Below are 27,957 nucleotides of genomic sequence, written 5' to 3' on the forward strand. Positions count from 1 at the left end.
TTTAGGGTTCCCAGACCCAATTCCAATGAGGGGGGAGATCACATACACACACACACACACACACAATGCCAAGCAATTCTCAGATAGCCTGTTGGTGTCTGAGAATTCCACTCAATTCTGATGCTAACTACCCAGAGATAACATCAGATTCCACAGGTTAAGGGTTCAGTCCTACAAGACTGTCCCCCATCCCCCACTTAAGATAACAGTCACAAGCCCCAGGCTGTTACTTTTGCTTCTGGCCCACCAGCTACAGATTGGAGGCTCCAATGACCTCATCCCTAGGTTTGATTAATTTGCTAGAGCAGCTTACAGAACCCATGGAAACACTTACTTACATTTACCAGTTTATTACAGGATATGATAAAGGATGCAAATTAACAGCCAAATGAAGGATGCAGAGTGAGATCCTGAACAAAGGAGCTTTGTCCTCAAGGAGCTCAGGGCTCTGCTCGGTTGCATGTAGAAGCATTCTGGTTCCCCAAGCATGGAAGCTCACCTAAAAAGAACCAAAACATTGTCTTCTTGGGTTTTTATGGAGGCTTCATTACATAGTCATGATTGACTAAGTATTGCCTATTGGCCGATTCAACCTCCAGCCCTTCTCTACTCCCAGAGGTTAGACGAGGGAGATGAAAGTTCCAAGCCTTTAATCACAGGTTGGTCCTCCTGGCAACCAGCCCCCGCCCTTAGGTGGGGTCCAAAAGTCACTTGCATTTATAACGAGACACCGTTTCACCTCATGGCTCTGAAATGTTTTCAGAAACTGTGGATGAAGACCAAATACAGCTGATGAATACATTTTGGTGATGTGAATGACCAAAGATGTATCATATCTTATGTATCATATCTTATATGATATATATATATATATCATATAAGATATATAGCTTACAAATCATTGATTTATAAATGTAAATTGATTTATAAATCATATATGTGTGTATATATATATATATGTGTGTGTGTGTATATATATATATATATATCTTATAAATCATTATATTGAACCTTCCCAGATCCCCTTTTGTTCACTTAATCTCTCCCTCCCAGTTCTTTTTTTTTTTTTAATTTTTTTTCAACGTTTTTATTTATTTTTGGGACAGACAGAGACAGAGCATGAACGGGGGAGGGGCAGAGAGAGAGGGAGACACAGAATCGGAAACAGGCTCCAGGCTCCGAGCCATCAGCCCAGAGCCTGACGAGGGGCTCGAACTCACAGACCGTGAGATCGTGACCTGGCTGAAGTCGGACGCTTAACCGACTGCGCCACCCAGGCGCCCCATCTCCCTCCCAGTTCTAAAAACACCTGCATCTCATCACCATGATTTGTTTCGGATCATTAATCTATTCTTCTGTCTTGCCCACAAGAGTGTTGAACTCCTAGAAGGCGGTGTCTTTGCAATTTTTGTTTTTCAATCCCCTTCTTACTGCTAGAATATTTGCTCACAATAGATGTTCATTAACACTTTTAAAATTTGTTCAGCCCCATCAGGCATGTATTGAGCCCTACCAGGACTTACACACCATAAGTAATCACGAAACATTCTCTATCATTTAGGAACTCTTGTCCCCGGGGAGGAAGACAAGAAAACAGTTTTAAACAATGTGATGAATGTTGTAATAAAAGTATGTCCAGAACTGCAAGAAGTTTCCTGAGGCAGGGGTAAGGGTGGGGTGGAAAATGAGCAAGAAAAATCAGGAACGGTTTCATGGAGCTTACTCTTGAAGAGGGATTAACATCCACCATGGGATGGCCACTTCAATCAGGAAGAGCTCAGGTAAAGGTTCAAAGACCAAAAAAAAAAAAAAAAAAAAAAGATTGAATTGAATATACAACCCAGGCGCTTGACAAGTGGGATCTCAGGCTGGAATCCACCTCTCTGACACTCACTCCGCTGATCCATCCCTGATTAGCATCTTTCCTCAAGAAGTAACAACGTCCTCCCTCTCCTCAGCCACCTATTCCAGGCTGTGGGGAGCAAAATGCTGCCAGAAAGAAGATAATTATGAGACACCAAACAAAGCTGTTCCTAAACACGTACCACAAAGCCCCCTGTGGAGCCACATTCCTCAGTGGGTGCTTGCTTGAACAAGCGCCCATTTAGTTAGCCTCCTTTCAACCAGCCATCTTTGTCAGAGGCTCACCCTACCAATCTCGCTTGGTAGGACCAGCCTCTGAAGACCAACTGTCAACTCACGAGGGGATGAGAGGACTCTGGGTGAACAAAGCAGGCACCCAGACGCTCAGCATCTTTAGGCAGCTCTGTCTGGGCAGTGGGCATGCAACCTTTGGACAGATGGCAAAATCTCCTCCGCCAAATCCGTGATTCTTGACCTTTAGTGAGACAGAGACTGCAGCAGAAATTCCTAGTTGTCTGCCATCCTCTCCTTTTCCTTATTAACAGAAACACTAACTTTATGTGAAGTCAGCCGAAAGGCCCTACTTCGCAGCCTCTCCTGCAGGTGGGTATGGACGTAAGATGGAGGTGAATAGCTTCCTAACAGGGGGACAGAAAAAGGGAGTGGATCTTTTTGGCCCCCCTCTGCCCACCCCCTCCTCTCTTCCACTTCCTGCCCAGAAGATAGTTGTTCATCTAAGTCTATCTAGTAGCCATCTTGGGCTATGAGGTGACCTCAAAGGTGGGTACCACATGCTGAGGATGATTCTACAGCTCTGATAGAAATTCACTACTGTCCCCAAAAAGCTGTTTGTGTGTGTATACACGGTTTTGCAAACGATTTCCAGGGTTTGGGGAGCCTTGACGCCAATGCATTGGACCCCAGTTTAAAAGAACCTTGCTTTAGACATGTGGGGAGAGCCCGCTCTACCGCGGCTGCTTAGATTATTCCCTTTCCAGTGGGGGGAACCTAGGATTGTGTTGTGACCATGTCCTCTAATAACCTGACAAGCCGTCTACTTCCCTCTCCAATTCCAGCACCAGTACCTCCCCTGCCTCATTCCTCTTAGGGGTTTTAACGCAGGGCCACCCATCTCTCCCTACCTCCCCTTCTTCCGCCTCCCTACCTATTCTCCCTGGGCTGCCAATCCCACTCCAAAGTCACTTTATACCAGGAAGGAAATTAGCATTTGTGTTGGGACAAAAAGTGACACTGCTCAGCTCTCCTTGTCATTCTGCTCTTAATTAATATTTAACCTCAGAGATTGTGTAGCAGACGGAAGTGGCTGACGGGAGAACACAGCCAGAGCCCGGTCTCCTTCTCAACACTGCCTCCCCTACTCCCAGCTTCCCTCCCTGTGCCTCGGGGCCCAGAGGGCCCAAGGGAAAGTGCTGAGGAGTGGTACTGGACACCCCTGAGTCCCTCGATTGTACTTTATGGATGTGCTCTCTCGGATCTCTTGTGTAAACAACCCTTCTGCAACAAAATGGGAGCTGCTGGAACTCAGAACTGACTCCCAGTGCCCAGAGCTAGACCCAGGGCCTAGCCTGCCCAAAAGGACTAAGAGACAGGCAAGGGGGAAAGAAAAGCAATGCAAATGTGCCCCTCAACAGATTCCATTTAATGCACTATTTTTAGTTGCCTTCAATCCCTCGGGGTTGTCAGGGCGGTTGCAGCCCCCCTCCCCCGGGGAGAGGAAATGACAGGCATTATTACCCAGCCCAGAACACTGGTGCAGTGCGTGGTGGGGGGGGGGGGGGGGCGGGGAGGTGCTGCCTTGCCAGCTCCAAAATTGGGGAGCTTAACTTCCAACGGGAAATTGAGGACACCAGGAAAGATCAGGCCACACACAGGAGGCCCACAGGACCCCCTCCTCTGTCCCCAGCCAGCATGCCAGACCATCCCCAAATACACGTCCACTGGGCCCAGACCAGGAGTGTGGGAGTCTCCTCAGTCCCCAAGTGTCTCGAAAACTAGGTTATACAACATCCCTCACTGCCAAGTTCTTTCTTCTCTCTAATCTTAGCCCTGCCTTCGGTCTAAGCCCATTTCCCCTTGCTCTGAATGCAGAGGCAAAGAAGGACAGCTGGTCACCATCCCCCAGCAAGGGAGCCCTTCTTTGTCCTGAAGAAAACGATTCCATTTCCTCTGGGCCTTCTGTTCTCCCACCTGAGTCATAACCTTGCCACACACGTCATGTTTTTTAGCTGATCTCCTTGTTACTCTTCTAACCCTGCTCCGGTTATATCTCCAGCTTCCTCCCTGGCCCGTGATCAGACACTGGACCCTCGCCAGGGAGCCCCTGAAGATCAATTTACCGCATACTGTCTCAGAGAAGTTTGCTAAATTGACTTTGTTATCTTCCCTCTCCATAAGACTAAACTCTGTTACAGATTTCATCCTCTGCTTCTGGAACCTCCCTCACCCTCCTCTGCACCCAGCTAAGTGCAAAGCTTATAAGAAGCAGCACATACATTTTCATTGCATTTAGGTTTAAATGAGATGCACATATAACATTTTTCGGCAAAGTAGTTATCGTTTACTTTGTAAATTATACAGTGGCATCTAAGTGGTAGCTCTTACTATTGCTGTGCATGCCAGACCCCTGGAGAGTGCTTGTTTTTTTAACCAGAGCATTGCAAACCACAGCATTATATTATATTCATTCAACCAATAAACACTGATCGAATTTCTACTGCATTTCAGGCACTATGCTAGATCCTGAGACATCAGAATCAAAGACCAAGTTCTGATTCCACGGGCATTCACAGCCTTTGAGGAAGATAAGATGTAAACAATTACTGAGTAGTGTGGTAACTGCTGATAAAGCACACACATGTCCCAGGGGATATACAGAAGGAAGGACTGATCACAACTCTTTACTCTCTATGATTCCACCTTGCTGGGCATTGGTGTGACCATGCATATGACTGCCAGCATCCCGTCCAAGGGTTGGCCCGGTCTCTGTTGTCCAGAAGTATTTGTAGCAATGTGAGCACATACCCAAGAAGGGCAGTGCAGAACCGTTCCACAGAATTTGGTATTAGGACGCATAGAGAGAGATGGTCTCTTTCTTTTGTAGTTTGGGATCCTGTCTGCAGCCTTCTCACCAATCCGAGGGTAAATCTAACCCAGAGAGACTCTGAGGGAAGCACTGCTGAGAAATGGAAAGGAAAACAGAGTTCTGTAACACCATTCTAAGCCCCTGAGTCCAGCCATGCCAACTCAATCAAGTGACCCCCTAAATCCTTGTTTTTGTTTCAGCTAGCAACTCCAGAGGAAGTAAAAGCCTGGAAAGAGCCTGCAGTACCAAGAGATGGGGGCTCCTGGGGGGTGGTTGAAGGGTAGAAGGCGGCTTCCATGTGTGCAAACTTAGGGTAATTTGTTTTCTTTCTTTCTTTCTTTCTTTCTTTTTTGTATTTTTATTTAATTTATTTCTTTTTCATTTATATCCAAGTTAGTTAGCATATAGCGCAACAATGATTTCAGGAGTAGATTCCTTAATGCCCCTTACCCATTTAGCCCATCCCCCCTCCCACAACCCCTCCAGTAACCCTCTATTTGTTCTCCATGTTTAAGAGTCTCTTATGTTTTGTCCCCCTCCCTGTTTTTATATTATTTTTGCTTCCCTTCCCTTATGTTCGTCTGTTTTGTATCTTAAAGTCCTCATATGCATGAAGTCATATGATATTTGTCTGGGTAATTTGTTTTAATGGCTCTATGACTCTAAGATATATAGATTGAGGAGAAACTCAACTAGGGAGGAGAGGTGGTCAGGTGATGGAATCTCTTTGGAGATAAACAGACTCGAGTGGAATCGCAGCTCTGTTGCCTACCCACCGTGTGACCTTGTTCAAGGTACTTAACCTCTCTGTTTCCCCACATATTCCTTATCTATAAAACATGGATAATAGTAATTGCTTCACTGGACTATTATGAGCATTTCCTGACTTAATGGACTGAAATAGACCTACGGTATTCAATCAGCCTGGTCGGGAACAACTCACTTTTGTGGAACGGCTCTTCCCCACTCTGACCGAACTTCTGGAGGGCACCACCAATCATATAATCCAGCTGGCCACATGGCTGTGCCACAGGCTGGGTCAATTATAGCACTTCATTCTCCTAGCCATAGGGATTGGTGTGGGGATGGGCATGACACTGAGGTATGATCGAATCAGAGGCCTCTCCTGGGAACTTTTTAATTATTATTAACAACGTTGGGATTGAGGAATGATATTTCCTCTTTGGTTTCAAGGCTATAATGGTTTAAGTTCAAAGCTGCCTGCAGCCATAGTTCCAGCCATGTGAGGATGGCAGCATTATGCAGAAAGAAACAAAGAGAAGAAATTAAAAGGGAAGAGGGTGCTATTAATATTTTATATTCCTGGATTTGGTTGTTCCTGAAGCTCCACCTGTGTCCTTGCAGTGAACTGATGCTTTTGTTAATGTAAATTGGGTTTCTATCCCTTACAACCAAGAGGATCTTGATCAATACAGCATGTGATGTCCTTCGTATGAAGCAGATGGCACATAATAAACACTCAAAATAAATATTTGGCACAGAAAGTGCTCCAAGGAAAATGGTTTGAGACCTTCCAGACTTATGAAATCTTTAATTTAAGGTCAATTCAGGAGTCCTGGCATGGATATACTGGTATACAATAATAATAAGTGCCCTTCCAGTATCCCAGAGGCTTCTGCTGATAGGTACAAAGCATTCCATTGTAGTGGTTAAAAGTCATGCCCATTTTAAAGGAGGCAACCTTCGTTAGCCGAAGGACTCATAGAGAATCTTCGTCCTAGGGATAGCTAATTAAGCCTTCAGAATATCAGCCCGATGAGACGGGCAACTTCATGTGGACTACCAGCACCGTCTGCAGGAATGATGGAGGAGAGGAGCGTGTCCTGAAAAGAGCTCTGAAGTCTGTACAAACAGAGATTCTGGACGAATATCTACTCTTCTTTGAATCTATCTCTTTCCAGAGATAACCTTGGAGCGTTTTATTTTTACTGAAAGAAGTGGGAACTTGCTTCATTGGGGGGTCTGATATGGTGGATCCCAATTCCCTTGAATAAATTTTTTAAGTTTATTTATTTATTTTGAGAGAGAGGGTGATAGCATGAGCAGGGGAGGGGCAGGGAGAGAGGAGAGAGTGAGAATCCCAAGCAGGCTCCGCAATGCCAGCGTGAAGCCCAATGTGGGGCTCAAACCCACGAACTATGAGATCATGACCTGAGCCAAAGTCAGACGCTTTGAGCCACCCAGGCGCCCCTATCTTGAATAAGTTTATATGTTAATGACTCGTCCTTACCAAACTAAACCAGTGGTCTATTGGGTGGATGAAGATCAGCCTGTCTCCGCCATTTATAAGGAATTAAGGATCTATCACCTATAACTTTTTAAAAACCAATATAGATCAGACATCCGGCTAGAGATAAAATGCCCAAACCCATCCAGTCCTCATCTATCTCTGGATTCTTGTCTCTGTCCTAAAGGAATTTTCCTTAATTGTCAGTAATTCTAATTATAGCCAACCCACGCACCATTCATGGGACCACTGAGAGAGGGTGATGTGATAGCAGTGTCAACAAGCCAGGGACATAGGCTTCGAGCGTGACTACAGGAACTATAAATGGTCACTTAGAATCCTACAATGGTTCCTTTAATTAAGCAGAGGCGATCTAGGGCAACCAATTAGGAAGTCAAGCTGTACAGGATCCCATACACTTGTGTCTGAATTACTAGCTATTTTAACTTAGAATTTTCAGGTCTGTCATCAAAGAATCCCTGGAAATAACTTGCACATGCAGTCCCTGTCTTGTCAGTGATAGGCGTCTTGATCTGCACTTGAACCTTTCTTGTATTATTATGTCATCTTAGGGATTCATTTGTGTAAACCTTATAGAAAGTTTGAATGATGACGGCTTAAATATAAAGGAGGGTCTTTTTTTACTTCGTGATTTCAGTATTTGACTTGCTGCATGGTGGAAAGATAGTGGATGTAGCTCCAGACTTCAGGTCTGTATTTAAGGCAGAAAGAAGGGGGCTGGTGGTGCCAGCTGCCTCTGCCTCCTCCTCTCGGGAAAGCAAAAGCTTTCCCAGAGGATTTCTCAGCAGAAATTTGCTTATATCTTATTGGCCATATCTGGGTCTTGTGACCAGCCCTAGCTGTCATAAAAGCTGAAGTGGGAACAGACTTAGACTGATTATGGCACCATGTCAGGTCCGGACCCATGACTGCTCGCAACAAAATCGCAGTTCTGTTAGCAAGCAAGAAGCGGAAATGCGTAGATATTGGCTAGGAAGCCAATAGTATCTGCCATGATGGTTTTCGTAAGATCTATACACATCCTCACATAGTTTCCCAAATGTGGAACTTTCCTGCTGTTATGATCTGACATATGTTTAGCAAATCATAACATAGCATAACTCCATGACGCTGTTCCCAGTAGAACAACAAACGTTCTTTTTTAAGGACCAGGCTTTATACTCTTTTGCTTCTGAGGAATATCTACGACACAGGATTGTGTCTACAGTATAGACCTTTGACTCTGTCTTCTGCATATATGTGAACACTGAATATAGACAGAAAGACTACTTAAATACCTTAAGGCTTCAAGGTCAAAAGGACAGGGTAGTTTTACCTGGCATGCCTTCCATCTAAACAGCAGGAACATTTCCACTAACAAACAGCCCAGTCCCAAAACAGCTCATGTTCCAGCACTCTCCACTCACCCCACTCCAACACACAATCCCACGGCAGGCAAAGCAAAAATAACAGAAGTATATCAACCCCAAATAACTACCAGTGCTTACCTCGTTAAACTCAAATGCTCCATCCAAATTACAGAATAACAAAAGCTTGTAGTTAATAATCCCTTCCTTTCAGTGCTTCCATCTGACCAAAAAAGAAAAAAATTCAAACAAAACAAACATCACTTTCCAAGGTTAGAGGCAGCGTTAAGCTGGGTAGAACTACTCCCCTCCCCCCATTTTTACATAGGGAAAGATATTTGAATTAATTACCATATTCCTGTGTCATCCAGTTCCAGGGGTGTGTGCTGTGTCTTTCATTTTGGGTGGTACCTTTAAGGAAGCCCTCTCTTGCAGATAGATGGCCTGCCACCCCAGCTTTACAATGGCTGAATTCCAGTATCTGTTCCCCCATACCTTGGCCATATTGGATGACAGTCTGCTAGGGCAATTCTGTCAATTCTCCTTCCTTTTGAAGTTTAGAGTAAGACACCTTTCCATTCCAACATATACTGCTCGCACAGAAGTTCATACGGAAATGCAGTAGAAGATGATTGTTGGTAACACCATCTCAAGCCATATGCCTCATCTGTATTGGCTTAAGGAAAGTGATAGGTGGTAAGCCCTTAATTCCTTATAAATGACAGTGGCAGACTGGTTTCATCTACTGACCAGGCCACTGGTTTGGCCTGGTAGGCAGAAAATATTAATACATAAACTTGTTCAAGGCAATTGGAATCAGTCATGGTCAGACCACCCAATTAAACTTCCTCCTCTAAAAAATACAAAACAAAACAAAACTCTCCAAGGTTAGCAATGGGAAAAGAATCTCAAAATGGAACAGGGCAGCAAGACCACAAAGCTGGACTCTGATCCCCTGAGAGCCACCTTCCTTGTAACATGCCTCACTAATGGCTGTTGCCACCAAGTTGGCTGTTCCACCATGGGCTCTCTGGTCTGAGACTGAGTATATAACTCCTCCTTAAATGCCCCCCTTTCATAACTAAGACAAAGTTGAAATGCTTAGCCCAGATGAAAGAAATAATAAGACAGAAATAGAAACATTAAACTCAATAAACTGCTTTATAGGCATGGCTCCTTCCCAAGATCTTAGGTCCCTGTCATGCTTCATCTGCCATGCTGTTCCCAGAAACGGTCCACTTCTGTGTGGACTTCCAAGGAACACATGGGTCTGTGTCTCAGCTCCTCAGAATGGCAGGCCTAAGACTGAATCTCAGAGAGATGAAGAGTTGACTGTGTATATAAGGCCCACCTACTAAGTTCTTGCTGAAGACATACCTGGCCTCTAACAGAATCTCACTGCAAATTAGATCATACATGATCACAGATACATGCACTTTTTTTTTTTACCTCTTGTTTCCTTTTGAAGTATTATTCATTCACCCCCTTATTCATTCAATCATTCAAAAAATATTTACTGAGTCCACTATGTCCCAGACATTGTGCTCAGACTACAGGGATAAAGAAAACAGCTCTAATCTCTTTCTTTATGGAGCTTCCAGGCTAAGGAACATATGCTTTAAAAATAGGCATTAAAGTGTTAGTATGTTTCAAGGACACACACTTAAATATTTATGAATGAAATGATGATGGGGGAATCATAAAGAAAATAGGTTAAATGAGTTTGGTGATGAGATGAGAATTGTTGAACGTAGGTAACGGGTACAGTGGGGTTCAATATATATTACTTAACTTCTGCAAGAGTTTAAATTTTCTAAAATAAGACAAAAGGTTAAAAAAAAAAAAAAAAAGAAGACTGCGTTGGTAGATGCTGAATGAATGAGAGCCATGGCCAGTGGACCCAGATCAAATGCACTACTCCGAGCTCTCAGATTAGACAATGTCAACACGAAGAAGTGTGAAGCTGGGATACTGACCGCATACACAGACTCCAAGAGATGCTCATTCTCGACGACAGTAAGAGGGTCTCCATCTCCTGGATAAGAGTTTCTTTCTGCCCTGAGGTAGAAAATGACAGGGAGAATGACCTGAACATCACTTGACTCATTCCTGGTAGAACCAAGAATTTCTTTTATCTGAATGTCTGGCTGAACTACACCAGAAAGGGTCTATAAGTGGACTAAAGAAGAAGTAAGAATTATGCCTCATGTGAGTCTTTTTTTTTTTTTAATGTTTGTTTGTTTGTTTTGAGAGAGAGAGAAAGAGACAGAAAAACAGAGCATGAGCGGGGGGAGGGGCAGAAAGAGAGGGAGACACAGAATCTGAAGCAGGCTCCAGCGTCTGAGCTGTCAGTACAGAGCCTGGTGCAGGGGCTGGAACCCACGAACCCTGAGATCATGACCTGAGCTGAAGTCGGACGCTTAACTGCCTCAGCCACCCAGGTGCCCCACATGTAAGCCTTTTTATAAAAACTAATTAAAACAGGCATTTGGACCAAAATTGAGATGGTTATTAGGCTTGTGCTAGAGTTTGGCATCAAAATATTATCAAGATGGTTGTTCCCTTGTTATAAGAATGACTGTGTAGGTCCCATGTTTACAGATGGGATGTGGCAGCCCAGAAGGTACAACACATTGCTCAGCCATCACTAGCTGTTATTCATAAGGAAAGGTGGGGAAGCAAACTGAGGAAAGGGAAGTGAAGGGGAACAAAACCAGTAGATGTTTAGTGCAATGCAGGAATGGGGAGTAAACTACATCCAGGACTTTGAACTACATAGGCCCAGAGAACAAGGGGGGCAGGGGTAGGGTAGGCAGAAGACAGATTCGTACCACACCAGTACAAGCAAAGGGCAAGCGTGTGTGCAAGCACCAGGAACAGCAGGGCTGCAGAGGGGGCACAAGCACACATTTGGCGTGCACCTGCCAGTCCTGGAGTGCTTCGATATGTTGCCATAGATAAAACCAGGGCACCAAACTTCAGACATAAAACCCTGTGTGGGGGGAAAGTTATTGCGATTGCTGTCCTCAGGGCCTTTCTGGACTGGGGTAGCAGAAGCACAGTGACACTAAATGCAGTGCAAGTCTCACAACATCTTCTCCTGCCTAAGATGTCCTTCTGCCCATTTCCAGCCTCCTCTTCCAGGAAGCCTTCCTGGATCATCCAAATTCTCAATCATTTCTCCCATAACACTTACCGTCTGCATCATTCATTTGACATCCATCATTTATTACTTTAGGAGATATAAATATACCTCATACACACACACACACACATATACACACATCTATAACTATACATCTATACACGTATACCTGCACACATATGCATAATGTACTTTTATCATCAGGCTATAAAATCCAAGAGAGAAGAGACTATATCTGATCTGCTAACCACTATAATCCAGTCCATGTATCCCAGTACAAGGGCCAGATATGAGAGCAGTTCAGAGGTGAAAACACAGAATTCAAAGTTAGAACTCCTACCTTTTAGTCCTGGTTCTGCAGTTCACCAGAGGTCTCATTCTGGACAAGTCATTTAACCTTTCTAGGCCTTACTTTGTCCTCAGAAAAAGAGGTTAAAAAATACTAATACCTCTTCACACAGTTCTCAGGAGCAGCAAATTAAATCGTGAATTTGGAAGCACTCTGTAAAGCACTATCCAGACTTAGGATAATGTTATAATTCTGCTCTGAGTTTTGATCTAGATTCTTCCATTTAATGGCGATATAACCTTGGGTAAGTTCTTCAATCCCTTTGCTTCTTCATCTATAAACTGGAAATACAATGACTAAGTTGTAGGATTGTTATAAGAATTAAATGAAACCACATATATAACGTGGCTAGCACGGCACATGACATCTAGGACTCACTCACAAGTGTTGGGTCCTTCCCCATCTCTCCAAGTATATTAGACCTTCTGTGTTGTGCCCCTAATAGTGCCCTGCACACAACAGAAGTGCAAGGAGTATTTCCTCTTCTTGATAAAGCTGCTAATGATAATGGTGCCGCTGATGGTTGATAACGACTATTGGTGAAGACCACTTAATGATCAGCTAATGACCAGCAAAGCTGATTTGAATGCACCTTGAGCCATGTACCCCCCCCCCCCCCCCCCGCCGACCTCTCCTTTAGGACATGTGGGGTGAGGGTGGGAGGAGGCCTCCAGTCTGGCAGAGGCCCCTTTAAAAATGTACCCGGGCTCCTCCTCTGCCAACCAAGTTGCTAAAAATACTACTACAGCAAAAGCTGAAATATTTGCAGAGAAAACTGAATTTCCTGCTACCCCCACCCCCTCCATTCAAATGGGTGAAATCCTGACCTAAGAAGCCCCCAGATCATCTCCACTGAAGGCACAGGCCTCCTACTTTCCACCCCCATCTTACCACGGAGTCCCTCTGTGGGCTTAAGCTGGGATATGATGTTCAGAAAGTGCCCACTCCAAGGAAGGGAAGCCACAAGTATTGGCAAATAGCTTGCCATGTGTCTTGGCTTTTCTCTCTGCTTATGAGGACCAAGTCTCTCCAAATCCCCCACCATCTGTCCCCAGATGGATCTGTATTGGACCCCGGAAGCTTCCCACTAATCCATCTCTTTTCTTTTGTCTAAAATCTCTTCCTTTGCTGGCCTCAGCTTCTATTTCGTGCCCCCCCACCTCCATGCTCCCTGTTAGAAACAGCCCACCTCACCCCCATGCCCCAGCTCCCTCTCTAACCTGGCCCTCCGGAGCTCATCTCATTTCCAGGCCTGCAGTCCCTCTCCTTCAAGAGCTGTGGGGGCCGCCGAAAAAAGAGAAGAGTTTATGAAATTCGAAGAGTCAAGGAGGACAGACAGGGCCCATATCCAGCTGGTAAATAGGTGGCACCCCAAAAGATGACCTTGGCACCCAGGTCCTAAGCCCAGGCAGGCACTAGGGTCTTCCGGCACTGCTCCGCCAAGCTCTCAAGCTTTGCAGAGTGAGGCAGCCTGCTCCTCAAAGCAGCCAGACCCAGGCCTTCCACACAGCTCCTGTCCCTTCTCTGAGCTCATCTATTCGAAAGAAAAGCAGAGGCTCAGAGTTCCAGCCAGCCCGTCTTGCTGACAAACTCTGGCCACCTAGTCCAAAAGAGGAACCCCTTACCAAAAAGAATCATGTGCCCTCGATGCATGATAGTGAAGGGGTCCACTTCTGTGCATATCTTTGGATGGCAGTGGGTGGCAATGTGCCCACAGCATGTATCTCTGTGGATGTGTGAACAGTGTGTGTTTCTGTGCCTCTGGGTCGGGGTGTGTGTCATTTAAATGAGGCTGTACGCGGTGCTGCTCCTGCCTCTGGATTATTTGAGTCTGTCTTTGATTTCCGTCCTTGCCTTTCTCTGTCTACCTTTTCCTTACCTCAGAGACTGCCCATCCCCCAGGGCAAGCACAGTGGCCAGTTCCGCGTAGGCGCCTCAAGTGGGCTGTTGATGAAATGCTTGTTTTGCGGATGGAACTGACAGTTGCCATTTCTGCTCTTCCACCGCCGCCAGTGTTCAGAGACGCCCTCACCCCACACAAGGGCGTCTTAGGAAGAGGGAAGGGCTGGGCTGCCTGTGTGGGAGTTTAGGGGGGGCATGTTGTAAAGATACTCCCCCCCCTCCAGCTCTGACCAGCAGGAAGAAGGGCCCAGAGGCAGCGCAGCCTGCAGAGGGATGTTGCCTAGCAACTTGGGAGACTTTACTGCAAACTCGCTAAATCCCGAATTCCTCGGCTCTAATTTGGGAAGAGAAAAGCACAGAGTCCAGGCCTGATACCCATTCTATCCCCAATTTCCTCCTTCCCTTTCCCCTCTGGGTTCTGAATTTGAAGTTCAACAAGAGCTGGCACAAACCAAGGCCCCAGATGTGCCCGTGATTTAGGCAAGGGACTGAGTTCCAGGACATCCTGCCATTTGGTGGAGGTTGGGGGGGGGGGGATCGAGGATGTGCCAGAGACAGATTGGGGAACAGATTTTCAGTTACAAGGGTGGGTGGGTCCCAAACATGCTGGGAGAGACACCCCTATGCCCCAAACCCTGGAATCCCGGCCAGCTTCCAGCTCGGTTTGGGAGCCTAAGCTGACTAACCCCATTCCCATCATGAGTGGCCACCAGAATTTCCCTCCCACTCATTTTCCCTTTGGCAAACAGAGCCTGTAGCCCAAACATTCAGGTAGGAAGGAAAGCGTGCAACAGCTATGCTATGACTGGCCAGTGGCTGTGGATTCACTGCAGTGCTGTTTTAAGATCCCCTCTCCCAACCAGAACCACAGGGCATTTTCCCCTCCTTGCCCGCTTCGGTTATTGAGCCTGAGCAACAGCCATCCTTTCTTTCCTTCCCTCCTCTGGGAGCTTAGCTGAGAAAGACTTTCTTTCTACTTTCCTCCGAGATGGCCCACTCTATCCATTTAACAAGCCACACTGCCAGCTCCAGTACCCTGACTGGCTAGGGGACACTGGCCACCACAACCCAGTCAGGCTGCGGCTCCACAATTCTCCCCCCATCTCCTTTTCCCAGCCTCCCACAAAAGCCCACATCCTTCCTCCACCACAGACCCCAAAAGACAACGATTTTTTTTATATTTCCCAATACTAGGGTTTAGGGTATTTTTCTTCCTCCCAGGCAAGGTGAGAGTGGCATTTTTGTTTTATTCTGAAGCAAGATACCAAGAGGTTAGGGAGATTCTAGTATGGGAAGGGAAGGATGTTTCTCTGAAGCCAGTATCTATGCATAAATATATACATTAGATAGATGATGATGATTGATAGGTGATAGATAGATAGATAGATAGATAGATAAGGATGTAATGCAACATCTCGGATAGGGTGATTACCCCTTTGTCATACGTCTGCATGCACACGTCTGCATTTATCTGCACAGCGTGTGTGTACAAGTTCTGTGCAATTATTTTTGTACGTTGTGTCTGTAGAATCTGTTGAAGAAGTGCGCATTTTAGTGAGCCCGGGCAGTATCATACATGCACATGTGGGGCTTGTGAGCTTTTGTGTTTATGTGTGCTCATCCCCAGGTTATGTATCAACAGCTTTCTTGGTTCCCTAGCAGAGTGATGATGGGACTTTTTAAACGCACGTCTTAGGGGGCTTTTTTATGAGGACTGGCGGGGGTGAGGGAAGGAGGAGTTAGAGCGAGCCATATTTGGGACTCTAGCTAAGTTGTGCAAGTGTGGGGAGGTGGGTGAGAGGTGCGTGGTTTTCTACATATGGGTGGGAGAGGTGTTGTGCCCAGATGTGAGTGTATTTGTGCCCGGGTAGTCGGGGGCCTCCTTCTGCCCGCGGCGGCATACATCTGCCTGGCAGTCTGCCGCCTCAGCAAACAAGGGGGTTGAGCTTGAGAAGCTGGGGTGTGTAGGAGGAATGGATGGAAGTGTGTAGGCGGAGGGGTTGGGGCTGGAGGGGGAGGGAGGCGGAGGGAGCAGAGAGGGGGCGTGGTCCTCCCTGCAATATCCCCGCCCGCCCTGCCCAAGGCTTATCCTGATTGGCTTCTCGACCGAAGGGCTCAGGTTACATTCGCGAGCAGAGCGGAGCGCGGGAGAGAGGACCCGAGAGCAGAGCGGCTGTTTCGACGCTGGTCAGCGGGCTCCCCAAGGCCCCAGAGTCCCCACCCAGACCCCACCCCTGCCCTGCGCCAGCCTGTGCCCCAGCCAAGGACCCCCAACACCAGCATGGACTGCTGCACCGTAAGTTAGAGGGCCGGGGGGACCGGCACTCTGCCTGATCTGGGGCAAGGGGTCCCCAAGAACCCCCCCCCCAGAGGGAGAGTAAGGGATGGAAGTGCATTTGAGGGTGCAGAAGACCCAAGAGCCATAGGGGTGCCTGCTGAGACGTGGGTGGTGGGTGGTGGAAGGCACTCGCCTGACTTGGAGCCCTAGGAAAAATGCTCCCCAACTCGCGGGGGCGTCTGGGCGCCCAGCCGCCAGGCAGCCTAGGTTGGACTGGGAACCCGGCAGGGCTCTGCAGCAAGGAAGCTGCAGGTTAGACGAGAAGAGGAACTTCCTCCAGAGAGGCGCTGTAAACTGTAGCGAAGCTGCGGCGACTCCTTTCGGTATCCTTTCCCCCTGGCTTTTGCCCTCGCCCCGTTCCCCATCCCACTGCCACCGCCGTGGGTGGGCAGACGGGATGATCTCCATGACCCTCGTGCACTGTACAGAGCAGGATGGGACAGTCGTTCATATCGGTTAGCTCAGCAATGATGATGGGCAGCAGAGCCTAGTCAGTTGGTTCTGGGGAGGGGTTGGCCCGTCCCCCAACGCCTTCTAGCCCTGGAAGGGGGCTGGGTGAAATGACCGCGAGAGAGCCCTGCTGGCGAGGGAAGGAAGTGTCTGCAATTTGTCAGCGCCCACGGAGACCTGGATGCGGCAAGTGCCTAATGCCAAAGTAGGTTGCTGTTAAGGTGACTTGGGTATGAAGGCGCCCGGCACAGGACCTGGCTCCCTGCACACTAGAGGAATACAGTGATCATGCGTATATAAAATGTGTTTATTTTTTTTAATTTTTAATTATTATTTAGTTTTAGCCCCTATCTATGGAGAAAGACCACTCCAAAGCCCTTGCCTTCTCTGTCATTCAGTCAACCCGGCTAATGATAAGGTTATGACTTTGCCTGCCCCCCACCCTCCACACTACGGCTTACAAAAGAAAAAAAAAAGTGAGGTTTGGAAGGAAAGAATAGCCCAGTTTATAAGAGGTGAGACTTCGTACCAAGAGGCAGAAAGAACTTAGGGACAAATTGTTGTGATAGTTATTATGATTTAATAATATCAGTAATATTTGTCACTTTGTGAATGTTTGCCATGTGCCTGACTTTATACTTAATCATCCCAACAACCCTGTGAGGCCCTGTCCTAGATCGGCAGAGCTAAAGGACTGAGCAGGAGGCAGCCCGATTGTCAAACTGTGCAGAGGGCAAGAAAAGGGAGAAGAGGTGACAGGGGCAGAGGGCTGGGACAGGGCTGGAACTGGGCACCTTCCTACCTCATCTCCATTATGTGGAGGTGGACTCCTCGCTGGAAGGGAGCTGAGACATGGAGAGAACAGAGTGCATCTGGGGTCTAGAGGCAGGGCCCTCTTTTTTTTTATTTTATTTTTTATTTTTTATTTTTTTTAAGTAAGCTGTATGCCCAAGTGAGGCTTGAATTCACAACCCCCTCAAGATCAAGAATCGCATGTTCTACCCACTGAGCCAGCCAGGCACCCCAAGGCAGGAAGGACTCTCTTCATCTTTCATTCTGGGGCTCTCCTTGCTGACCATCTGACCTGGTGTTTGGGAAACACTTAATCCTGCCTTATTTCCTTCTTACCCCTTGGTAAGGAGGCTCAGACAGAAATGAGAAGAAAACCTGCCTCTTTTTTTAAGAGGCAGTGCTGTCGATTCAAATGTACCAGTTGCTGATTTACATAGTCACATATATGTGCCTTTCCTACATTCACTTAATATGAAAAGGCAAAGACATTTTTTTGGATCCCACTCCTTTCTTTCGCTTGGTCTAGTTGAACTTAGAGGTCTAGCTGAACTCATAGAAATAATTACCTGTCCTGAGGCAGTCATTAACAGCCAGGCTTCTGAATCCCATCACAATTTGTTAGCTCTGCTGGCCTCTGCTAAGTTACAAAATGTCTCTGAGGCTGTTTTTTGACCTCTGAAATGGGGATTCAGTGAGGTAATGTGTGCGAAGCACTTAGCACAGGGCCTGGCATACAATAAGCATTAGGAAGGGATAATTCTTAAAGCTTTTAGGATTTGGGACCTAAAGAAGAATTTATTCATCTAGGCTAAATTCCACTTGTGGCTGAAGAAACTGAGACCCTCAGGGGTGAAGGGATATGCCCACTTGGGACCAGAAGCCTTGGCTCCTGTTTTAGCCACTAGTGCACTTTCCACCTCCAGTTCCTACAGAGCTCTCAGGCACACATCATCAGATCTTGGCTTTAGAAGGCACCAGCCCAGGAACCATGACGCTTCCCAGATTCCTTTTACTCTCTCTAGCAGTTCTGCCCTGAGAATTCAGCTGGAGTGAGAGGAGGCTGATTGGGGGAGGAACAGTGTGTTGGGTGGCTTTTCCTCTTGTTCCAGGTTTCCATTCTGTATCCAGCTGGGGTGGGTAGAGACAGCAGGTTGGCCTTAACATGACTGGGGGAAGGTACTCCTTCCTCCACAGCTACTGGCCAAAGAGAGGTGGGTCAGGAATGGGTTTATGTTGTTGTTGTTGTTGTTGTGATCATTGCCCTCTGTTGAGGAGACACTTCACTGTTCCCTAAGGATATCCCAAGAGAGGCCTGAGCTCTAAGAATCAAGGAACCCAAAAGAGTTGTTTCTGATGACAGGTGGAGACTAAGATGTCAGAGAGAGAGCGCTAGACCTGCAGAAGACAAAAAGAGTGTCAGTCCCCTCCACAACCACACTGGCTTCTGGATAACTCCTTTTAACTGCATTTAAATCGATCATGGGCATCTTGAGCACAAATTGCAAAACTCTGAAACCCAGGAAATGACAACAGCATTGTGAAGCATGATGAGCGGAAGCCATTTTTAAAATAGTAATAGTCCTTAGGGGAGAGAAAAAAAAGGACAATTCTTAGAAGCCAGAGGGCCAAAGCAAAAGCAAAATGCCTTTTTAACTCCATAGTAACTATCTGCATCCCAACCCACATTAATGCTGTAATGTTAACCAACAAAGGGGCACAGGGACGGAAGCCCTCTCCATTCCAGAGCCTTATCTCTAAAATCAATGCCATCTATTCCCTAACCCTTTCCACTGTCAGATAGGGCAGGTTATGGGAGACAGAAACCTGAGGCGTAGGGGTGGATGTGATTATTATAGGCGGAACCATATGAAATTGTTTTTATATGACCACTTTCGGCCTACAGAAACAACTTTCGCATAAACTTATTAATTAAAAGAATCATGGTAATAGATACTATACATTGAGTGACTAGATTGTGCCAGAAACTTTATGTGTATCATGGGGTTTATTGCTCCTCACAACCCACAGAGGTAGATGTTATATCCTGATTTCAGATGAAGGAGCTGATATAAGACATTAGATAACTTGTCCCAAACCACACAGGTAGCAAGTGGTAGAGCTCGGGTCATTTTCTTGATGGCCTCTGCTGATTTTTACGGAATAGGGGTTAAAAATATCCTCTGGACTCTGACATACAAGGGTCTAAATCATAGATACCATCTAAATCATAGTAACCATCTGTATCACCTCATGTAAGGTTTATAAACACTTAAGTCATCTGTTTTAGTAGGGGTAAACTAGGATAACAATAAAAGGTGCGTCATAGCTTTGCCAGGACTAAATAAAATAATGTCTGTAAAACACTGTGTTACTGTGCCTGGAACAAGGGAAGTGCTTAATGGGTAGCTATTGTCATAATTCCTCTCTTCTGGAGCACACAAGGCTAAGGACTACTTGCTCCTACTCATCTTTCCTTTGCCTTTTTTTGGAGTGAAGCCTTCTCAGCTTCTTCCAGACCATCTCCTCTCTTCTGTGTTTGAGTGCCTCCTGGGGAACATTAGAAAAGGGAGAGTCCATGGCAAAGCAGTCTCTGGGCCTCTAGCCCTAGGGAGAAGGAGGCTGACTCCAGGGGCTAGCCCCACTCTCACCCTAATTCCAGCACTGAGTCCTGGTGTGATTTTACTCAGGGAAGGGACTGGCCTGATTCTTCTACACCCTGTCCAAGGGAATCCTGGACTCCTGCAAGGAGCCCTTCTGAGCGGAGGCACCCTCTGAAGACAAGGGGAGGGGCAGTCACGTCCACCAGTCCCTCTCATTGTTTATTTTGCTCCTCCCAGCCCACCAGCCATCAGTTCTGCAGCTCCTCAGCCCTGCTGATGGTGAAGGACCCTTCCCTCAGGGCTATCTGGCTGTCTTGTACCCCGTCCCACCGTGCACGTCTCTTTCCCGAGTTGGGAGTAGGGCCGTGGCCACCTGACCCCCTGACCCTTCCTTTTTGCTTGCCGTTCCCTAGGAGGGACACACACACACGCACAGCCCTTCCTCAGCCCTTCTCGACGCGCCCGCAGCTCCCCTCTCTGCGCTTCCCACTCGTGCGTCTCCCTCGTCTCAGCCCCGCAAGGCTCTACTCCTACCCTATCCTCGCGCGGGGTCTCGGCCCAGTCACCCCACAAGTACCCCCTGCCCCGCCCCGCCCCCAGGAGAGCGCGTGCTCCAAGCCGGACGACGACATTCTAGACATCCCGCTGGACGACCCTGGCGCCAACGCGGCCGCTGCCAAAATCCAGGCGAGTTTCCGGGGCCACATGGCAAGGAAGAAGATAAAGAGCGGAGAGCGCGGCCGGAAGGGCCCGGGCCACGGGGGAACGGGCGGAGCTGGGGGCGCCCGGGGAGGCGCGGGCGGCGGCCCCAGCGGAGACTAGGCCAGGTGAGGCGGGCGGGGCGCGGCGGGCCGCAGGGTTCCCCTTTCCCAAGCCCGGGACCTGCTGCGAGCGGCCCCGCTCCCCACCCCCCACCCCGGGAAAGAGTGCGGACTCAGGGCGTGCAGCGGGTGGAGAGGTGGAGAGGGAGCTAAGGGTGGGGGACTTACCCCCGGGATGTGAGGTGGGTGGCTGGGAGGAGGCTGAAGGTGCTGCGGGCTCCGAGAGCTCACCTGTTCCTCTCTCTCCTCCCTCCCTCTTGCCCCGCCCTGGACCGAAGAACTGAGCATTTTCAAAGGTAATGAATACGACTCGGAAACGGGTGGGAGGCCTGAGTGGGAGAAAAGGACCCAATCGTCCACCCTTCCCTCTGCCCGCCCTCACCCCCTCCCAGCCTGAGGGTTTCCTGATCCATCTGGACGCCTGAGGCTGCGACAGGGACACACCTGGACCTATACAGAACCGCAGCCACCCCCATTTGGCTGCACAAACCCGGCCTGAGGCTATAAACACACTGAGGCGCACGCACGCACTGACTGGCCGCGGGCTTATTTCAGCTCAGTGACTCGGGTTGGGGGTTCTGGGTGACTGGGGTCCCCTGGCCCTTCCCGCCCTTTTGTCCTGGTTCGGGAAGGGAGAAGGAAGAAGGAGAGGAAGCACCGGGGAGGGCAGGTGCTCAGACCTTCTCTGTCCTCAGTTGCCAGGAGAGACGGATGGCGCGTCCCCTTCGCAGTGATGAGACTTCCCTGCCGTGTTTGTGATCCTCTCCTTTCCACCAACCTGCCAGCTTCAGGAGCCCTCCCTGCGTCCCCAGAGACTCCCACTCCCAGACAGGCTCCATCGAGGAGTCGCTAAGTCTGTGCCCTTTTAGTTAGTCCTCCAGTCTAGAATGGTCCCCATTCGCCCTTTCTTCCCACCCTAGCCCCAAACCCTGCGCTCCCACATCTTCCTTCTTTTGCTTCTCGCCCACCTCCGCCAGCACCCCGCATGCAGCTCTGCCTCCGCAGTCTCCGCGCACTTCCCTGCGCGCACTGCGGGGGGCGCCCTAAGCGTCGCCCAAGTATACTCACTTAAAAAAAAAAAAAAAAAAACAGTCCTTTCATTCTGTGCGCAGCTGAAGGGGGCGCTCTGCGTCTCTGTGCTGTTCGCGCCCCAGCCTAGCCCCAGAATTCTGGTTCTGGGGCGAGGAGAGAGGGGAAGAGGGTTTTCATGGTGCCGGATGCCTCTTGCTCTGATCGTAAGGGAAGTACCTATTTCGCACCTATAACCCCACGCCTGCCTGTAATCTGCTTCCCCTCCCCACCCCCCCAGCGCACCCCGAGAGCCGCCTCTCCAGCTCTCACCTTGTTTATGCAAACGCCGAGCGCCTGGGAGGCTCGGTAGGAGGAGTCTGCCGCGGCCCCGCCCCCGCCCCTGCTAGCCCTGCCCCCGCCGGGCTCCTGGGGTTGTGGCCCGAAGGATTTTTATCTCCGTGTGTGCATGTGACCGTGCTGGGTTGGAATGTGAACAATAAAGAGGAATGTCCAAGTATTCAGAGGGTGCCAGAGGGGAGGGAGTTTGGGTGCACAAGGCCACCACCTGAAGCTTGGGCAAATTTCACTTGATCAAACCAAAAAGTGGAGGTGAGCAAAGGGGAAGAGGACCTCTGTTAAAACCTATTCCCTTGGAGCCAAACTTCCCACCTACAGCATCACCTCTAGGACTCCCAGCCCATTTCGTCTCCTACTGGTGAAAAGGAATTTGCTATGCCGGCAGAAAGAAGAGGGAGACCATATGATACCCAAAGGCTTTAATTCTTGATATTCCCCTTCAAGAACAGGGGGAGAAATCAGACAACCATAGGGAGCTTGGACTTGGTGGTCGTCACACTGCTGGAAGAGGGGGGTCTCTGCAGGAGCCCTTTGCTAGAATCTGGTCTCACAGAAGTTTGCTCAGAAATCCCAGGAGCAATGGCATCCTCCCTGGTAGATATAAGCAAATTTTTAGGGAAGGCTGGCGGCATCCCTCAGAGGTCTCCGCCCCACCATCCCATCCTCTAACCTGAGGACTTCATATGTTTACTGTGCATGAGAATCATCTGTGGAATTTTGGCTGAAATGAAGATTCCAGGTCCATCACCCTCGCCCCCCACAGATTCTGCTTCAGGAGGGATAGGAAGCAGCCTGAATCTGAATGTTTAACAAGCTCCTGGTATGTTCTGTCCAGGTAATCTGAGGACCACACTCTGAGAACTAGCGCTCTGATCCCTATTCAGGACCCAAAGGTTGACAAGCTAAAGCGGTTGACACAGGCAGCTTTTGCCTCTCCTTTCCTTACTACCCCCACCCAGAAAAACTGAACTCAGCTGAGGGCTCAGGGCAAATCCAACTCCTGGCATCCACATCCTGTAGATATGTATGAAAAGGCCTCAAAAACTGAAAATTCTATGAAGTATGAGGAGGTTGAGGGAAGCCATGAACCAAGTCCCCCACCCTGCACACTGCTCACACACAAATGCACTTGCTGTACTGTCCCCCCCACACCAAATCCCAGAGCTGAACAGCACTCCTTACCCCCAAACACCCCTAAAGATGTCAGAATTTGAGGGCTGGAGTCACCCACTCATAACCTAAGCCCTTTTCTCCCTTTCTGTACCCTCCCCCAGCCCTCCAGCTCACCGAATGTCACTGCCCCCATATGTCTCCTTGGGCCTCTTCCTCCTGTCTTTCTGGAACCTTATCAGGCAGAATGCAGCAACTGACAACAACAGCACGCCCAGGAGCACCCCAATCAGAGCCCCAGCCACTCGGCCTTTGGATGGGTCTAAGGAGACACAGGAAGCTCAGAGCAGCAGACCTTCCTTGGCCCCTCCCCAGATAGTTCCATGCAGCCTCTCCAACCCAGGCCTGCCAGCTGGGCCTCTGCCCAGTGTCCCCTACCAGTCACAGAGAGGGTCAGCTCACAGGATGCACTGCCCATCTGGTTGGTGGCCACACAGCGGTAGGTGCCCGAATAGGTCAGGGAGAGATTGGTGAGAATGAGTTGGCCAGACACCTCATCTAGAGGGTAAGGAGGAAGCCTTCCATCATTCATTTGAATCACAGTGAGCACCTACTAAGATGAAAACAAATTTCACTACCTCCTTACAACAATCCTGTCAAGAAGGGGCTAACCTCATTTATTAAAAGTGGGGAAGCCGGCTCAGAGAAGGAAAGTAACTGTCTAAGGTGACCCAGAAAGTGCCAAAGCCACTGCCACTTCTGTATTCTTTCCACTCTACACAGCTGCCTTTTCAGAGGATGGGGAGAAGGCAAGGAATTGGGGAGGGATGCTTGCTAGCTGATGTCAGGTTCCTGGTTGGGGGGGGGGGAAGTCTTGATTGTTAGAAACTGTAGCCTCTGGGGTGACTCAGCTCACCCAAATGTCTTCCTAAGCTTTTTACTTTCCCTTTAGAAGCCAGAGCATACACCAGATGATCTGGAAGGTTCTCTGGATCCATAAAGGAGTTGGCTGGGGCTGGGGCTGGAGCAAGCATGAGGAGGCTGAGAAGCCAAGGCTCTTACCCAATTATATGTTTCCTCCAAAGAAACTGACTGTGATTCAAGCCAGTCCATGCTACTCTGCCTCAGTTTCCTCTCTAGGAAGTTTGGCAATGATTCATGACCCTTAAGAAATCCCCAAAAGTGGGACTCTTATGCCCTCTGCCTTCCACTCTCTTCTAAGATATCAGGAATACGTTTAAGTTAAAAAATGCTCCCAGGACCGTAGAGCCACAGATTGCAGGAAGATAGACAGGAGGGAGCAATACAGGACACCAAGAAAGATGCAGGGAAAGGTATGGCAATTTGTCTCATACCCACAGGCATGGAATTGGTAGTGTGGGTATATGGAGTCTAGAGACAGATTTGCCCCAGTCTTGAGTCCTCTCTTCCCAGATGTTCTGGGCCCTTACCTTGCACCATGCTGCCAAGAGAAGGTGTAGGGGAAGATCCAAGGCGTACCCAGTTGTACACTGGCCTGGGGGCTCCCTGGGAAGAACTGCATTTCAGTGCAGCGGAGCCCCCCACAGAGGTCTGACCACTCTTACTGCACAAGGGACTACTGGGAGGCACTGCAAAAATCACAGAAAGTACCTTAGCAATCTTTTAGCCTCACTCCCATTAAATGCTAGAATTCCTGCTCCAGTACTCCTACCAAATAGTAGTCCACTTCTGTTCACATTCCACTGCATCCCCAGGAAATGATTCCCACTATTGGAAGTTCTGATTGTTAGAAAATTCTTCCTCATACCAAGCCAAAATCTGTGTTACTATAACATCCACCCATTTGGTCCTAACTTCTGCCCTCCAGGCCCGCAAAGAGAAATGAAAAATCTCTCCTCCACAAGACAACCCTTCAGATATTTGAATGCTGTTGTTATACACCTCCTAAGCCTTCACTTTTCCATCTAGACATCCCCAGCCTCTTTAATAGTTTCTGTTTGCTCATCCATGAGCAGGCTCTAGGTTGGAGTAAGATGGAAACTCTGAGCACAAAGTTGCTGCTTTGTGAGAGGGGCCCTTGTTCCTGTAGTGGCCACTCTCCTTCTCTGCCACTCACCTAAGGAGAGAAAGAACCTGGGCTACAAATGAGACATTCTCTCAAAGATAGAGTTGTTGGGGCCATGACTCAGATCCCTATGTATGGGAAGGGCTTTCTCTCTCATGAATCTTTTTTTTCTAGGGGCCGAGGGAGGAGTCATTCTTCAAGGAGGGTGGGGCAGGAGTAGGACCATCTAGATTAGAAGACTTTGGGAAGGAGGCATTTTCCTTTGGGGTCCCCAGTGCAGTTGTATGCTTGGCCTGGAAATCGAGATATGGGGTGGGGAAGGGGGGCGGTAGAGAGAAGATTTAGCAGATTTAGCAGGGCCACTGCAATCTTTCGTGGTACATGGGTGTCTGGTAGGTCCCCAGCCGGCCTTACCCAGCACAGTAAGGTTGATTAGCCCCAACCCATTTGTGTAGAAATCTGGTGGGTTATTAACTTGGCAGAGGTAGGTTCCAGTATCCGAGGGGTGGACATCAGTCAGTTTCAGGGTGGCTACCCCTCCTGTGGGGGGGTTCTGAAGCAGGCTGGCCCTCTTTGCCTGAGAACCAGTTGGATACAGATGGCCATTGGTGAAGTACAGGATCTGGGGAGAAGCAAAAGACACACATGTGTGCCTTTTTCTGCCTGGTGTCAACTCTACAGTCCTTTCTCCAAAACAAAGAGGCCCCTCCTTTAGGGGCACCTGGGTGGCTCAGTCAGTTGAGCTTCTGACTCTCCATCTCGGTTCAGGTCATGATCTTGAGGTTGGTGGGATTGAGTCCCGCATCCGGCTCTGTGCTGACAGCCTGAAACCTGCTTGGGATTGTTTCTCTCCCTCTCTCTCCCCACCTCTCAAAATAAATAAATAAACTTAAAAAAAAAAAAAAAAAAAAAGAGGCCCTTCCTTCATATCAGACAGGGAAACTGGTGCTCTGGAGTCAGAACCAGCAAGGTCTATCTGTCCCCAAATACCATCCCTTCCTAGGTGCTACTTGAGCTAGATTTATTGCTTTCAGCTAAGCATGGCTCTTGATGGGGAGAGAGGGTTGGGGAATTAATGCAAATATTCTTGGAAGGGGCATCATTTGATCCTACTAACAGTCTCCAGAGCTTAGCCTCAATGGGTTTATTAACGGAAACTGGGACTGCGCTAGAATAGGGGAGTTGCACGTCGGAGCTAGGAGAGAGGAGGCTGGAAACACAGAGCCATATACGGGATACAGGGTCGTGCAGGCTGTGGTCCTAAGAAGATCTAGGAAGAGTCCACTCATGTTTTCCTCGGAGCTCACTGATCCCCAAACGCACCCTCTCTGACCCCGCTCCCTCATCCTGGGTGGGCCCTCTGTACCAGCCCCTCCCAGCCAACCCCACCAAGAGGCAGGAGGGCCGCCCCGCTCGAGCGCAATTGCTCTCAACTCACGGGATGGGATGCAGAGAGGGGCTTCCCCGGCGGCACAAAGCTCCACTCCAGGGCGAAGCTGTCTCCCACCGACGTGCTGTAGCTGCAGGTCAGCTCGGCGGTCTTGCCCACGGGGGTGCTCAGGGGCTCGGCGGGCACCTTCACCTCCACGGCTACCCCGGGGTCTGGGGGACGCAGAGGGAGGCCGGCGGGAGGGGCGCTCGACGGCGCCAGGCCCGGGGTTGGGGTGGGGCGGAGGCCCGGCGCCAAATCCCGGCGGTCTGAGGGTCCGGCCCCACCTTCGGCTCCCGAGGCCGAGGCTGGGGGCTCCCTCCCTCCTGCGGAGCTCACCTACCTCCCCGCAACCCATCCCTTCTCGAAACCTGAGGTTTCCGGGAGGGAGGAGCACACACCCCAGCCGGTTTTTTTGTGGGTAAAAGGACTGAGACTGGGTCAGGTACGCGGGCGTGTTTGCCAGAGAAAGGAAAACAATGGTCGGGTGGTGGTTAGACCCTCCCGGGGAGACCCAACTTGCCGGCCCGCCTGCGCTTGCGTGCCTGTGGCCCTCGCCCACCCGGCCTCCGACGCCCTCTCCCGGCCTCGCCCCCGCCGTCCCGAGCCCCCTCCTCCCAGCCCGACCCGCAGAACTGAGCCTGGAGGTCAGGCCTCGCCCCCCACCACCCCAGCTCTGACCGCGGTCCCTCCCAGCCGCCTCCTCACCCAGGCAAGCGAAGCCCAGCAGGGCCCCACAGAGCAACAGCCCAGAAAGCCGGGCCATGGCCGAGTCCTGCCGTACAGCCGTCTATGGGTTGGTCTGGGCGTCTGGGTCTGGTGGGGAGGGAAGGCAGCACCCACAGGGCAGCCTCCTCGAGCTGGGAAGGAGCGAGACTGGCTATCTCAGAGCAAACAAGGGGAGAGGCCTGTGCCCTCAGGTAAAGAAATGCTCCTCCCTCCTCTAGGCCCAATACTGGAATCATTCTAGCCCTGCTCCCTTTTTCTGTCCTCTTTCCCCCCAACTAATGAAGCTGTCAGGCTCT

At 49.1% G+C, this 27,957-nt stretch overlaps 2 protein-coding genes and 1 long non-coding RNA gene across 4 annotated transcripts; 1 reads left to right on the plus strand and 2 right to left on the minus strand.

Annotated features, from left to right (window-relative positions):
• Positions 1–340: 340 nt before the first annotated feature.
• Positions 341–21,250, minus strand: LOC115525411. Of its 2 annotated transcripts, none has more exons than XR_003972360.1 (4): positions 21,147–21,250; positions 10,558–10,639; positions 8,723–8,804; positions 341–499 (listed from the first exon to the last, which is right to left on the minus strand). It is a non-coding gene; the product is annotated as an uncharacterized LOC115525411 (long non-coding RNA). The 2 variants fall into 2 exon arrangements; XR_003972359.1 differs by lacking the exon at positions 21,147–21,250 and adding an exon at positions 13,955–14,150.
• NRGN (neurogranin) lies at positions 16,091–22,506 on the plus strand. Its single transcript, XM_030332602.1, has 4 exons — positions 16,091–16,273; positions 20,758–20,984; positions 21,257–21,274; positions 21,674–22,506. The coding sequence occupies exons 1-2, from the start codon at positions 16,259–16,261 to the stop codon at positions 20,977–20,979; spliced, it is 237 nt and encodes a 78-aa protein (XP_030188462.1). The 5' UTR covers positions 16,091–16,258; the 3' UTR covers positions 20,980–20,984; positions 21,257–21,274; positions 21,674–22,506.
• Positions 22,507–22,750: 244 nt separating this feature from the next.
• Positions 22,751–27,889, minus strand: VSIG2 (V-set and immunoglobulin domain containing 2). The gene is made up of 7 exons (XM_030332601.1): positions 27,641–27,889; positions 26,942–27,105; positions 25,918–26,125; positions 24,908–25,066; positions 23,895–24,014; positions 23,634–23,778; positions 22,751–22,937 (listed from the first exon to the last, which is right to left on the minus strand). The coding sequence occupies exons 1-7, from the start codon at positions 27,696–27,698 to the stop codon at positions 22,805–22,807; spliced, it is 987 nt and encodes a 328-aa protein (XP_030188461.1). The 5' UTR covers positions 27,699–27,889; the 3' UTR covers positions 22,751–22,804.
• Between the last annotated feature and the right edge of the window lie 68 nt (positions 27,890–27,957).

Source organism: Lynx canadensis, chromosome D1, assembly GCF_007474595.2.
Source record: "Lynx canadensis isolate LIC74 chromosome D1, mLynCan4.pri.v2, whole genome shotgun sequence".
Classification (NCBI taxonomy): domain Eukaryota; kingdom Metazoa; phylum Chordata; class Mammalia; order Carnivora; family Felidae; genus Lynx; species Lynx canadensis.